Raw genomic sequence first — 14,870 nt, 5'->3', positions numbered from 1 at the left:
TCCATATACACAAAATAAACACAAATAAATCTTTAAATTAATAACATTCATACCATAAATTTACCCAAAGTTAGGAAGATGCCACTCCAGATAGCAGGCGATTGAGACACCAGACAGACAAGACCAGGACCGATCTCCCCAGCCATAGCATAATTAAAATACTAAATACATGTAACAAAGAAGGCAGCTGAAAAGCAGCAAGAGAGAAGCAGCGAGCCACAGATGCACTCAGGACCATCAGGATAACAACGTATAATTCGAGTGACAATTTAAAAGCCAGAGAGGCTTAAACTAATGATTTCCAGTTCTGAAAGACAACGGCCGACAGAGAACTCTACGTCTACCTGCCATAATGGAAGGGAAAATAAAAACTCTCCACAAGAAAAACACGCTAAAGGAATTAGCGACCACTAATTCAGCTCTTCAGTAGATAACTGAAGGAATGTTTTAGCCTCTAAAGAAAATCAAAGCCACCTAGGCCGTCACAGGAAACACCAAAGCAAAAAAAGAATAAGAGTTCAGAAGATGGTGAAAACAGCGAACACTCACTCCTGTGCTGGAACAAACACAAAATAGATGGATTTAAAAATGTTTAAAAACTAAAGGCCAGTAATTCCAGCACTGATGTGAGAGGGCCTCATAGGTCTCCAGTCTAGCTGAGGGGCTATTGGCAACTAATTACTGCTGCGGCTATGGCCGCTGGTAGTTGTCCATGCTCACATAGGCTACCCTAAGAAGGAAAGAAAAAAAGGAAGAGGAGGAGGAGGACATAAAAGTGGGAGGGAGGGTGAGTCCAGGGGGAAAAAGAGGGGAGGAGCAGGGGTAGATGCAATCAAGATGCACTGTAGAGATGTATAAAGCTGTCAACGAAAATAAATAAATAAAGCTTGAAGAAATACGTATGCTATTCCCCCTTTTGAGCCGTGGTTTTCTTAGTACTGAGAAATGTGCCCTTCCTTCCCTCTGGTACCTTCCAGGCACTGAGTACTCACGAGATGCATGTTCACTAGATAAGTACACATACGTGGTACTGGATTAGAAGTCAGCTTCTTCAGATATACAAGGATGCGCTGGACACCCCTAAGAGGCTTCTGGAGCCCTGGATCCCATAGCACAGCTTGTCTCTCCTGCCACACCATACACTTCCCGTGTGTGTGTGTGTGTGTGTGTGTGTGTGTGTGTGACAGTTGGTATCACAACATATGGTTAAGATTAGTAACTCCTCAATGTCAAATATAATCAAGATAATTACTCTAGCTGTCAGCTTGATTGTCTGAGGCAATCAAACCCCCAGCTTCAGCATTCCCCCTGGAGGGCTTTTTTGGAAAAGTTCAAACCTGAAAGCCTTGGAAACCGAAGATCTTCTTGTGGGGAGCTTGTAGGTGCCTCTTTCAGGCCTGAGGTTCAGAGAGCAATGTGGCCTGTAAGGGCTGCCCAGATGCTAAGACATTATCAACACTAGACAAATCTATTCTTCTTCTGCTCAAATCTCCAAACACAAAACCCAGCAGCAGGATTTCAGAGGGGGAAACCCACAAAAGCATTCTGCAGGAAGTTACTACAGCAGCAGCTCTTGCTTCTGGGTGGTACTTTGGTTCTTGGGCACAGTCATTTGCAGTACTTCAGGTAAGTCTTGAAGCGACAGAGGCAGAGGGACCGTAGGACACAGATGATGAAACAGAGGTCAAAAATAGGGCAGGGTCTTCCCAAGGCTGGTGGGATAAGTGGTGAAACTGTCTGCCACTTCATGTAGAGTTCTCAGTTAAAGGCTGTGACTGGGGAGGCCGCTTAGCACTTCACAGTAAAGCATCAAGCCTTGACAGATAACCTGGTGTCATTACTTACAAGTGAATTCTAGATTAGGAAAAAATGTCAGGTCATTTAGTTCAATCTTGCTTTTAAATAAAAACAAGACTTCCCTTTACCTTCTGTTCTCACTTGGCTGAGTGTCCTTCAGTGCCCCTTGGTCCCCAGGGTGGTGCTACTGGAAGATGGAGGGGCCTTCAGGAGGCATAGAGCCTTGTGGGCAGTCCTTGGGCAACTGGAGGTACCCACTACATGTGGGTTTGGGAGCCTTAAGTCTTTCTTTTTCTCTAAGTTGATTGTTGGCCCATGGCATAAGCTGTTTGTTGACCCTTTATTCCCATGACATGTGCCACTCCCCAGAGACTCAGCAAATGGAACTCCAAGGCCAAAGAAACTGTTTCTAAGTCTCAAGCATCTTGCAAGCACAGCACAAAGCAGACTTCTACACTAACCTGTTGTCCTTGTTCCCTTCCTTCACTAGCACTTCACAGTGCTAGTGAGTTTCTTCCTAGGTCTTATCGGGGCCTGCAAAAATGGCCCGATTCTTCTTGTTCCTCTTCTTCCACTAGTTCAGTTCCTGCAATCCACTAAGCTCGCTTGCTTTCTTTCTTCCTTTCTTCCTCTTTCTTTCTTTCTTTCTTTCTTTCTTTCTTTCTTTCTTTCTTTCTTTCTTTCTTTCTTTCTTTCTTTCTTTCTTTCTTTCTTTCTTTCTTTCGTTTTTCGAGACAGGTTTCTCTCGTGTGTAGCCCTGACTCACACTAAGCTCTTTCTTGTACCAGCAGTAACAGGTCATTTAATTATTTCTAATATTCACTGATCAGGTAAAATGCTAAGTACTTGATACAGAGTCTTGTATTTAAGCCTCCTCACGACCCTAACAGCTCTATACAACCTGTTAGCCTGGGGTTTGTTTATAGGTTCACACATCTTACCTTGCCCAGGGTCACCACACTGGAAACAGTGACACCAACAATGACATCAAAGCAGCTTGAATCTGTGACTATCAACAGCACCTACTGTGGATTCCATCTGCTTCTCCCTTATCCTTCTTCCTGCCTCCGTTCCACCATCATAACCACTCTCACATACTAAACAAGGACAGGATGCAGGCCAGGGATGCTCAGAGCCATGCCCTAACCATCAGCCCTCTTCCATGGCAACTGGGGGCAGATCAACTCATCTGGTGCTATTTTATATCCTTGTCACTTTTGTATACACTCAGCCCCTCAGAGACAGCACACTTATTGTCCCACATGCCTGCCACACCTGGGACCTAATAGAACTGCTTGTGGCTATGAATCACTCGGCACATGCTCAACCTACAAACATCACGTCACACCCCTGTCCTCAGTCACTGAGTACCATGAAACAAGGGCTTCTCTCAGGTGCACGTGGCAGGAGTTAACGGATTTACTAGGAGCGAGTACTGAGATGGCGTTTAAGTTTCTCATTATACATAATGCTGTAGTGAACATTTTTATCGTGTGCATGAATCAGAAGAGGAAGCACTAGTGTAAAATGAGTGGGTGATTTCCATTTCTGAACAGCCAAGGTAAGTGAGATGCACACGTCCTACAACCTCACCGATGGTTTATGTTTCTTAAGCACAAGAACCAAACATTCTCCGTGATCCTAATCCACAAGTTGTCTTTGGCCAGTTTTTATTGCTTTAAAACAAAAAGATAGGCTTTATAAGTGTCATTTATACATTTGGGATCTATCACAATCTGTAGATATTCTCAACTCTATCGTCTTTTTAAGGTGTTTTGTTTTACGCCAGCCTTAAATGTGGGTTTTGTTGGCCAATATCCTTTGTCTTTCCCATGACATTGTATCAGCAGAATTGATCCATGGCCTTCTCCATCACTTGCATGGGCATCCTAGGAGTCATGGCTGTATTATTGCTGAGTTTTCCTATGGCATCCCACAGCAAGTTCCTCCTCCTTGCTCAAAAATTGTTTATTGACTAAAGAGAAGTGGTTGATGGGAATATTATGAAGAAAATAAATACATCCTTGGAAGAAAATCAATGTAACAGAATTTGGCTGTGGTGATGCACTGTACACATTGTTAAACTCTACACCTATTTTAGCTATTTAAAGTCTAGCTGCTATTAACTTCTGCAACAATCCCAAGTAATCATAAACTTGAGGAGTCACAAAGGGGTGAACTTGCCTAGAGTTGTCCGCCCTGCATGGTGGGTATGTAACTTCTATGTACCCAGATTGTGGGCACCAATCCCCATACAGGTAGCAGTTAAGGGCAATTCTGCTGCTGGCCCTGTATGATCTAGACAGGGTGCATGCTGGGACACCCCCAATGGCCCAATGGCCCAAGCTCAGCTTCCTGCCACCATCTCTTGCCTTCCTTTTTCTCTAAGACGGACACTTTCTGGCCACTGTTCCATTTTTATAACCGGGCTTGCTTTAGGTATACGTGAACAGTGGTGCTTCTTGCCACCTGCCTGTTCTCCCCAAGCGTTAAGCTTCTTTCCCTTCTCAAGCTCCTGATTCCACTTTCTGCCTCTTCGTTATACTGAGTCGATGGGACCTTAGTGCTTCCCACCGTTACCTCAGAACCATGCATTTATCTTGTTACCATCCAGGAGGGAAAAGCGTCTCTCTTCCTAAGACGGAGCCCACATACGTTCCTGACATCAGTTTAGCTTTCTTGTTCAAACTCTTCCCAAATAACTAGCTCCTCTAGCTTCTAGTAGGCTATGGACTCCTTGACTTGCACACATGCTGTCGTTACACGCTGTCAGGCAGCTCCTGTTGTCCCTCACTCTCCCACCTACTGCAATCCTTCAAAGATCGCAGATCTCTTGCAAGATTTAATATTGCCCCATCAATCAAAGCTTCCTTCCTTCTCAGACATTCAAAAGAATGTTGGGAATTATGCTAAGCACTGGGTATATTCAGCTGACCCTTGATACTGGGTGTGTGTGTTTTTGTGCTCATAGGGAGAGATTGATATCAGGCTCTCTTAGGATTATCAAAGTCTACGGAAGCTCATCATGCCCTTTATATTAAAATGCTTTAGTGTTTGCATATAATTTATGCATATCTTCCCTGATATAATGATATGTCATGTCTGATTACTTACAACAAATATCTATATAAAACCTATATAGTTACATTGTATTGTTTAGGGAATGACACAGAAGTCTACATATTCAGTTCAGAGAAACTTCTTTTCTTAGCATTTCTGTAGATGCATCTCCTGAATGTAGAACCCACTGATACAGTGGGTCAAGTTTTAGAGATGGAGAACCAAGTTACAGTGTAATAAAGGCACATGAAAAGTATAAATGGAAACAACCACTAAGCAATGGAATTTGAGGACAATCTTCAAGCAGATGGGTGGGAGTGAGAACAGGAAGGGGGTATACATTCTGGACTGAGAGAACAAGGATGCTAGGAACACAGGCACGGACAACATAAAACACACAACACCCCTTAGGAGCCCGGGGTCCTCTACAGTCCCAGGCTTCGGGTCAGTGGATCCACACTGTGAAGGTTTGGGGATGAGAAAGTCCGTGGGGCAGTTTTGACAAGAAAGATGATGACACCTTTCTTACAGACACTCCAAAGCACAGGCACCAGCTTGTCTGTCTCCCGACAATTGCCGTTATTCCATGATCCTCTCCCATCTGCATCAGTGTTTAGATGCTCGTCCATGGCATCCCAGAGACGGCACCCAGGTGAAATCCAGAAGTCAGGAGATGTCATCATTCTCCAGGTGGCTGCTGCCAAAGGTGGTGTCTTGGTAGCTTCTTCCCAGGGTCCTCCTGGGTATCTTCGACCTGTGTGGCAGGGAGTTGGGGGTAGAGGTTTTCTCTATCCTTTGCATTTCCAAAGCTGAAAGCCTTTTGACCGATTCCTTCTCTGGGTTCCTGATGAAACCCGACACGAACACAATTTTCAGTAGCTTGGGACCCGAAAGCATCCTCCTTCAGCTTGGTAGTCCAGTCTTCATTTTACACCGATCCATTCTACTTCCCACCAGGCTCTTGCCTCACCTCTCCCCTTACAGAGCGGACTCCAAATCCTTAATCTACAGCTGGCCTGCTGGAACATCAAACCAACAGTTCCCCAGATAAGAACTGGGTTCTTTTTGAACCACAGTGGTTCCTTTTCACAGGAGGTTATTTCATTTATGAACAATACATGAGTAACAATAAAATGTAACAATTCCGGGACTATAATGCGTAATGGGCTAGGTGTGTTCTCTGCTCTCAGGGAGCAGACAGGACCTGGGAGAAACCCAAGAAGGCTGTGAAATAGTTTATCTTCCATCCTTTGTGTCTAGTAACTAGCAAAAGAATTTTTAAGTCTCGTGAATTCTTTGCCCTTCTTTCCATTCTCAAGCCCCTTGTCAAAATCTTCTTCCCCTGGAGCATCTATCTGGCTTTTTTAAACTTAACACAGAAAGGACGGTTTTATAATGTGATGAAACACACATACAGATGAAGTTCCAGTTCCTGTGGGCACAGAGAGTTCATCCTAGGCAAACACAGACACCCCCCCCCCCCAGACTTTTTTCATTGACCCAAAGAAACCCCTCTTTGCCATTCCCCCTGAGGGCTGTGTATCCATTCCTAAGGCACAATCCTATCACATTTTCCTTCTGCTTAGAACTGTCTGGTGCCTACCAACCAATGCAGCGTCCACCTCCTCTTTCTGCCCATTTTCCTTACAAATCCCCCTCACAATCCTTGAGTGCTCTCCAGACTAGGAAGAAATGCCTAAGCATGCTCTGGGGATCTTCACGTTGGTCACTGTTCAGGGTCCTCCCTAGCTGCCCACCAGCCAAGCCTCCATCTATCCAAAGCTCTCTTCTTTGAAATACCTTGACCTCTTGCCCTTCGGAAACTCATTCTAATTCCTTTTTTTTTGTTGTTGTTGTTTTTTTGTTTTTGTTTTTGTTTTTCGAGACAGGGTTTCTCTGTGTAGCCCTGGCTGTCCTGGAACTCACTCTGTAGACCAGAGTAGCCTCAAACTCAGAGATCTGCCTGCCTCTGCCTCCCAAGTGCTGAGATTAAAGGCGTGCATCATCACGCCCAGCTCTAATTCCTAACAAAACTAATGATCAAGTGTTTACCCCTTTTACTCATGGCCACAAACAAAGGGAAAATGGCTCTCCTGCTGCCACCTTATCTCTGTCATTTTTAAACACAAGCAAAACAGCTGGCCAAGTCCATGGAGCAAAGTCCCAGAAGAAAGCCGTTTGTGTAACAAATAGTTCTAGCACTGCTACAAGATCTGTGATCCCACACACAGGAATGCTGGGCCTATTTGTCTGCATTCTGCACGACGAATTCCTGCTGCTGAATTGGTATGAGAAGTATTTCTGATCTGTAGCAAAGCAAGCCCATTTAGCAGTGTTTTGCTTTTCAAATGTTCAAATTACCCAGACCACATACCAAAAGGCCTATCGCACTATTAATTTCTCTTAAGCCTTAACTGCTTTCTTCAACTCTGACTGAAGGCTTAAGAGGCACAGTTGTCTCCCAACACAAGGTATAACCCTTCCGCCCAGCTCCGAGTGACTTCTGAAAATTACACACTTGCTTCCTCAGATCAGTGTGTGCAAATAAATTCATGCACGCACGCACACACATACAATTTTCAAAGGGGATTCCTCCTCTTAGTAAATTGATCGAGTCCTTACCAGAGTGACAACTTTTGTGACAAAAATTCTAAGTCATTCATGCTAAAGTGACACCGTTTGAATGGATCCATCTCAAAGTTAATTCAGTTCCATGTGCTTTCATTTAAAGGTTTACATAACTTAATGCAGGTCTGAAGTCAAATGATCGGAAAGGCTCAGGCACAGGTGTACCCGTAACCTCTGTGTTATGCAGACAACAAACTATTGCAGACTACTCGCTGACTGTAGGTGGCTATTCTAGCAGATTCCCTGTGGGAGTGAATACACGATCCTCAGTATTACCTTCTCTCAAAATACAATTCCCATACAGCTAGCAGCGGGCTATCTTTTATTTTTCTTCTGTTATAACCTCCACTATTTCTTTAATCTAGTTAGGTCTAGAAAATGACCCACACCCAGCTGACTTACAACCCTCCCTAAAAACATACAATGTGTCTTGAACATTCATTCAGCTTACAATTTAATAATTCTCTGTGATTTCCTAACTATTGATTGTACATTAAAAGAACTTCACTGGGAAAGATGTTGTTTAAAAAAGGAATACTTTCAAGGTTGAAAGAAAGTGACACAGGTAGGTGCTGTTTAAACAAAGCAACACTGAGACAATGATGACTGCTGAATGGCCACTAGAAACGCAAGGCAAAGCTGACTTTTATAAAAGTTCCAGTAGCCTATGCCTCCTGGTTTGTAAAACCAAGATCCAGATGCTGAGGTGACATATCTGACTGCAATTCTGCTTCCAAGTCCACCAAAATGAGGGTGGGGCTGGTGGCTACAAAGATTAGTGAAGTGCTACAGCTAACTTAAAAAGTCCAACCTTCAACAGTAGATAGACGCAATCCACTAACATCAACAGAATCCACAAAAGCAGAGAACCTTGTAGAAGCAGGCACCTCAGGGTAAAGTGGGTGGGGTGAGATTATGATGGGAACTTAGCTGTACAGTTATCCAGGTTCGTTCCCCAACTCTGCATCAGAGGAGCAGTATGTATGTTCAGTGAAAACAGAGCCTCCCACCCCACCCCAAAACTGCCCGGAAACGCTAGCAGTCAGACCCTTACCACTCTGTAAGACTCCTGCCTCCAGATTCTAAGCAGCAAAGTCAAGGCCTACAGACTCGGCCAATAGGCACTACGTGGTAGAAAACGCCAGGTCTTCCACAAGTGAAGCTCAAAGCTAACAACCCGCTCGTGCTTTCAAATACTTCTGTCACACTTTTTGGTCTTGTTCTTACACAGAAAACCAAGTAATAATAAGAACATCTAAGGAGCTCCTAACTTGGAATACAAAGACCAAAGCTGATACGTGAAACCGTTCTCTTGAAGACAGACAGACACAAGAAAAAAATAAAGAAATGGAGACTTCCTAGAAAGTGGAGCACGCGGCAGGGATGGAAAATGAGCAAAAGACAAGCACAAGACTTGCCCCAAGCTCTGTATTTTCAGTATTATTTTTTTTTCTTTGAAAAGGAAAACCAAGAAGGTACGTACAAAAAACTCACTAGGGAAGTCACTACATATTTCCCAGAGCTAGCCATAGTGGCCACACTCTAAAACTCATTGTATGTTCCAGGTGTCCAGAACAAAGAGCAGCACTGAAGACAACACTGGGAGTTTCAGACCACAGTAGACAAGAGGGAGAAAGCCAGATTGCATACAAGTTGGCGGGAGTGGTTTTGGCTCTCCAACCATGATACTGGAAACAAGACGATAGAGTAATGCCTTCGAACTTCTGAAGAGAAAAATATGTTACTCAGAACCCTGCATCTATCACACCACCCACCCAAACTGAAGAAGGTTAATTTTATACACATAGATTTTGAAAATGTTGTTTTGCTCAAAAAATATTACTGGAATATATCATTCCAGCAAATTATGAAATTGGAGGGATAAAAGATGAGGGAAGAAGAATCAGAATGTAAGAAACAGAGAACCCACGAAGAGAGGGACCTTAGGAACACCCGATACAGCAGATCCACACGACTGAGACAGTGACCGTGAAGTTGTCCATACCCAAGTTTCCACTGCCTCTTGAAGCACTGGATGCCTGCCATTTTGGTTGAGGTACTTTCTGTCCCACGTGTCTTCTCTCTCAGCTATGCCTTCATCAGTCACACCCACCCAAGCCCTAAGTGTTGTCCTTAATTGAAGAGGAGACAGTAGAGAGACAAACTTGGGCACAGACAACCCTGAGCTCCTGTAGACTACTTCCGCCGAGCATCTAGGACTGGCCTTACGCAGCTGACCTGTTAGATACTCTAACTGGTGAGTCTTGCTCTCCAGTGCTCACTGTAACCTGACTGTCTTCCCCAAATACGTTTTTTTTTAACTTAGCAGAGAAGCTAACATCAAACCAGGCCCCAGAACCTCTAGTGTGTTCCAAGGCCCTTACCAGAGACTGTGGCCAAGTTTTTCTGCCGCTGCTAGGCCTAGTTCAGTACTCAGCTTTTAAAAAATGAAACAATTCATTATCTGTGGATGCAACTTAGCTGGCAGCAGGGAAGAAAGGAAGGACAGAAGAACAAACATAATGGTGAATAATGTTTGTGGGTTGTAAGTAAACAGAAGAGGTGCCCAATATGCTATAACTTGTGCAAGGCCATTGTAACTTCTTACACAGTAGCCACACCTTTATGGAGTAGGTATGACTCACTAATCATACACAATTATAGCAAGGCAGAATGTCTCTTTTACAGAAAAGGCATCATTTTTACTGCTGTACCAACTGCAGGATTCCCCCATTTGCTTCTGAAAAGGTCTGTTTCCTAGGGGTTGCAGGTTCAGGAAACAAAGGTGAAGGTCCCAGGACAAAGCCCGCAGTTCCCAGTTCTTTCACATCACTGCAACATTTCTGTTTACAAAATGGGTTCTTCCTACCCTGTTGTGTAGCCTGTACTTGTGGTGATATTTAATAATATACTGTTTATTATCTAAAATACTGTTTTCTTTTTACTTTGTTACGGTTTTTGACAGGGTCTCACTCTATACCCCAGGCTAGCCTGGAACTCATGGGAATCCTCCAGTCTCAGCCTATGAGATTATAGGTGTATATGCAAAAAACAAAACAAAACAAAACAAAACAAAAAACTCAAAAAACTGCTTTCTTTAAATGAAGTAAAGATAAGATTAAGAGAAAAAAAAACAAGTCCACTCCAAAACACATTGTATACAATTCAATCTACTCTATTTGTCCTATAGAAGATTCTCTTTGGATACTACTTACGAGACTGCCAACTGAACGCAGTCTTCTAGTGAGAGCCTCCACTACTTTAGTCAGGCCCCCCTACTCTGGCTGGCCAAGACAGGTGTCTGGACTGTCCACCCCAGGGCTGCTGTGTCTCTTTCCTGCAGCTCAGAGGGTGATGCTACTGGGATGCTGTTGCTCCCACCACCGCTCCTCCAACTCTTCCTGGAGACCCATCTCAGCATGTCAGGCTCCTACTCACTCCTGATGAGTGGCTTCAGCTATCAAGGTCTGCTCTGCATCTCTAAGAGAGAGGTCTTAGCCACTGGAAGAGGAGCGTTGAGAGCAAGAGGGGTTGAGCCTTAAAACTAGCAGTGGCTAACAAAGACAACTCTTATTTTATGTTCTGATTTCCTCAGAACCACGCTCCACAGCTGAAGATGTAAAATCTAATGGAAACTCATATGGTACTGCATCATTAAATATTCCAAACCCACACGAAACAAACTGAAAAAACAAAAACAAGAATCATCCGAGGGTCACCATCAAGTTTTCTGTTTTATTTAAGATTTTAGTTTTAATTCTGAAGAAAGAGGTACATTTCCTTGTTTTTAGTTTTAGCATCAGGTTATAACCAGGTTTGTTTTCTTTTCTCCTGTCTTTTCAATACTGCACAAACGTCCAGAAACTACAGGGTTAAGTAAAGCTGCAGGCAAAGAGGTCAGAGATTTGCTTCTGTTGGTGATCTGATGGCCCCAGAGCAGTGCTGGCTCAGAGTGCCCTGTCAGGTGGACTTATGGTCAAAGAAAAAAAAGATTCTGACAGAGGAGAAAGACTGAGGAAATCACATATAATTCAGCTCTTATAAAGGATTGGTATTAAATCTGTGAATATCTTTTTCCTTTAAAACATCTGAATTTAAGTCTAAAGCCAAATTTTTTTCTCCTTAAAAACTTACTTTTCCTTCTTTATAAACTCTTCAGCAGTAGGCCAGTTATGACTACAGATCAATTTATCTCCTCAGAAACTTCCAATAAATCCCTTTGCTTAACAACACAATTGAGTCCTCCCCATCAATTCAATAAAGAATTTAAAATTAAAAGCATTTTTCCTGCAATAGTGAAAAGCTGAATACAAGATGGAAGCCAGGACCACTGCTTTCCCCCATGAACTTAGCAATCTCGTTTAAATCAGCCGTGTTCTCAATTCTGCAGTTGATAATACATTTACTTGACCTTTCCTATAGATTAATTGTCATTTTCTGCTAAGCAGATTATGTCATTATGAGCGACAGACAAACAGTAATTTTCTAAGTATTGAGACTGCCTTTTGATTTTCTTTTTCCTCTGCTTAAAAAGGCAATTCCTGCCCCCCAGAAACATTCAACAGTGTCACTCACTCAAATGCTGGATCAACCGAAACTTTTTACAATGAAAGAAAAGATGGTAAAGACGCTGTGATCGCATCGAATCTGGGGGTAGGGAGAAAAAAAACCAATCAGGAACTGGATTCTTCAGAACGTTAAGAGATGAGAAGGGAGCTGTGAGTGGGCTAAGGGGGAACAGGGTGGGACAAATCCTGCCCTTTTCAATTCCCTCTTTGCTTAGTGGCGGTCCAGTGTAGAGCTCTGTAGCAGATCTGTGGGGGTTTTGCTGGGGGGTCTGAAGGCTGTCTGGAAGCCTGGGGGTGGAGAGTGGAAGCTGGAGGGATTTGAAGGAGGTGGGTAGGGGTTCCAACTGGCTCTGTGCAGAGGGATCTGTGTGCTGAAGGGGGCGCTGTGATGGGGTTGTGACGAGGCAGCGCTGGGGCCGTCCATCTCTGTGAGGGCCTGTAGGGATTTTAGCCAGTGTGGAGGATTGTCGTCTTGAATAGAGTCTAAAGTGTTTCCTGAAGATGCTGGAATACCTACAGAGGAAACAGGAGACAAAAAGAAAATGGTGAGTCTGTCAGGAAAGAGGGCCAAGTTACTCAGGTAAACTTTAAAAGAGTGATCTGGCCATCCAAGAAATAAATTACAATTGTCAATTTCCAAATGAAACCTTTTCAGCCTTATGATCCTTTAGCCACCCTCCCTCCCCCTTCTCCAGCAATGACCAAGACTTACTGTGACACAAACCCTCATAAAACTTGGTCCCTCACTTTCAGAGGCAGAACAGCAAAAAAACAAAACCAAAAATCCCCACCAAACAAGCAACCTCCCCGCCAAAGATCCCCAGGCCTCCCAAAAGTAAATGGTGTGTTTCCCCATCTGCCCGCCCGCCCGCCCGCCCGCCTCTAGCAGGGATCTGGACACAGACAGCCTTATATAGAGAGCTTTATAAAGAGTGGAGTATGTTTCTCTTAAGATGGCTCAGTTAGATCCTGTAGTACTTTGAGGCCTACAAAATACACGCGTGCTGCCAGACGGTAACACCTACTTAGAGCATAAGGAGTGACCAAGGCACAAGCGCCTCGGAACACAACTAGGCTGACAGGTTCACCACGACAATAAGAACAAACCAGGCTTTGTGAAAAGGAACTTGTGCAGCAGAGACCCCTGCTCTGACTTAGTCTGACGCCTGTGGGTGGAGCTGAGGGGGCGGGGCCGGGGCGGGGAGGAAGTTACCTGTGATGATGGCTGGGTCTGTCCAGCTGCCAGGGCTGTCCCAACTCACGCTGTCCGTGGTGGCAGTGTTGGACGTTGGTGCACTGTGGTTGGCGTTGGAGGGGGAAGAAGAATTGGGCAGTCCACCAAAGTTGATGTTAATGTTGGGTAGAAGTGCCCTTAGCCCGTCCTGCCATTCCTTCATATTTAAACTCTCTACAGAACTGTTGTTGTCTGGGAGATTTACCAACAAAAAATGAAAGATAAAAAAAAAAATAAAAAGCTGACGTTAGAAACATATGTTGTTCTTTAGTGGTTAAGCGGGAGAGGAATTTTTTTTTTCTTTACTGAGCGTTTGTGGGTTATCCTACCGAGACAAACTGGGTTAGGTCTGTGCTTGTGAGCTCGGGACCTAAGTGAGGGGGCAGGGAAGCTCTCTCAGGAGGACAGGACAGGACAGGAGGGCCTGCTGCTCCCTTTCTAGACTGATCTCTACAGGTGGTGCAAATCAACAATCCAGCTGCAAGACTCAGTGCTCCAGAGACAAGCCAGCACCCGCTAAAGGATAAGCTGTCAGTCCGAGAGGCATTTAAGCCAGCTCGGCCGATGCTGACGTAGACCATTAAAAAACCCTGTGAAGTTCAATCTAGAAGCTCATTTCTGAGTTTATTAAATGGGAGAAAGTCATTTAATGAAGAATAAACATGATCTAATATTAAAAGAAAATGAAGTTCTCCTGATTATAAAATTGGTAATACATTTCAGGGAAGCAAGCAGATAACGCAGGCTTCTGAATTTAGAAAGGACATTTCCCCTGAAGAACAGCAAACAGGGGCTGAGCCGGGGAGTCTTATAGTTTTCAGAGTCTATTTATGGATAGTGTCAAATAGAAGAGACTAGCAGTGTAAAAATGAATTTTTATAAACTGTTGTTTAAACTTTTTAGAACTCACATATGATATTTGGGGTTGGGAAGGTAAAGTCTAACAACTTCTTAGAATAATTATTTTATTGAGAATGAATCAAATAACCAACTACAGTTTTTGAAAAGCAACAATATCTCTTTCTACAGAACTGGTCAGCAGGCAGCATGGAGGGAGATGACAGCAGAGACGGTGACTAGGCAGGCAGGCCATGCACTTTGGTTAAGTCAGAATTCTTTTCAAATTTTGTTTGCCCCATCACTGACCTAGGCCAGATTCTACTAGGTCTCAGCAAATGAAGCATCTCATGGTACTAACCTTCTTCATAAAAGACAAACACAACTAAGTCAAGTGAGATCATCTCTAAACTTGACGGAAACGGAGAAGAGGCACTGTACACTTAGGCGGACACCACAATGGTGGTGGGGACTCCTCAACCTGAACTATCCTCCCTCACAGCTGCTATTATTTACTAAGCCTCGTCCTTTTCACACCTGCATATTATTTGCATTTGCATTGTGTTGTACAATTTACAAGGTACTGCATAGTTATTGATTTCATTTGATCCTCACAACAACCCTGTGAGGTAGGCAGGACTTAAAAGATAAAGGACACACAGGGACTAGCCGTGCACACCTAAATCCTAGCTAATACTCTCCAGCTGAGTAGGCATGAGAACCAGGGCAAGCTGGTAAGACCGCCC

The 14,870-nt window shown here is 43.8% G+C and overlaps 1 protein-coding gene across 6 annotated transcripts in view; it reads right to left on the bottom strand.

The window, feature by feature from the left end:
• Window positions 1-11,206: 11,206 nt before the first annotated feature.
• The window catches only part of Cnot4 (CCR4-NOT transcription complex subunit 4), a 110,949-nt gene continuing 107,285 nt past the window's right edge, over window positions 11,207-14,870 (bottom strand). For 4 of the 6 annotated variants that reach the window (XM_021164397.2, XM_021164398.3, XM_085840738.1 and 1 more), the window contains exons 11-12: window positions 13,267-13,479; window positions 11,207-12,566 (exon numbers count right to left, since the gene is read on the bottom strand). In XM_021164397.2, coding sequence (XP_021020056.1) covers window positions 12,265-12,566; window positions 13,267-13,479 — 515 coding nt within the window. In that variant the 3' untranslated portion in view covers window positions 11,207-12,264. The remainder of the gene's footprint in view (window positions 12,567-13,266; window positions 13,480-14,870) is intronic. The other 2 variants (XM_021164399.3, XM_021164400.3) reach the window with 1 other exon arrangement.

The sequence above is a fragment of the Mus caroli genome, unplaced genomic scaffold (genome assembly GCF_978045245.1).
Source record: "Mus caroli unplaced genomic scaffold, Mus_caroli_1 scaffold_7, whole genome shotgun sequence".
In the NCBI taxonomy this organism is placed as follows: Eukaryota; Metazoa; Chordata; class Mammalia; order Rodentia; family Muridae; genus Mus; species Mus caroli.
The sequence above is the reverse complement of the archived record's forward strand: the minus strand, read 5'-3'. Positions and strand labels throughout refer to the sequence as shown.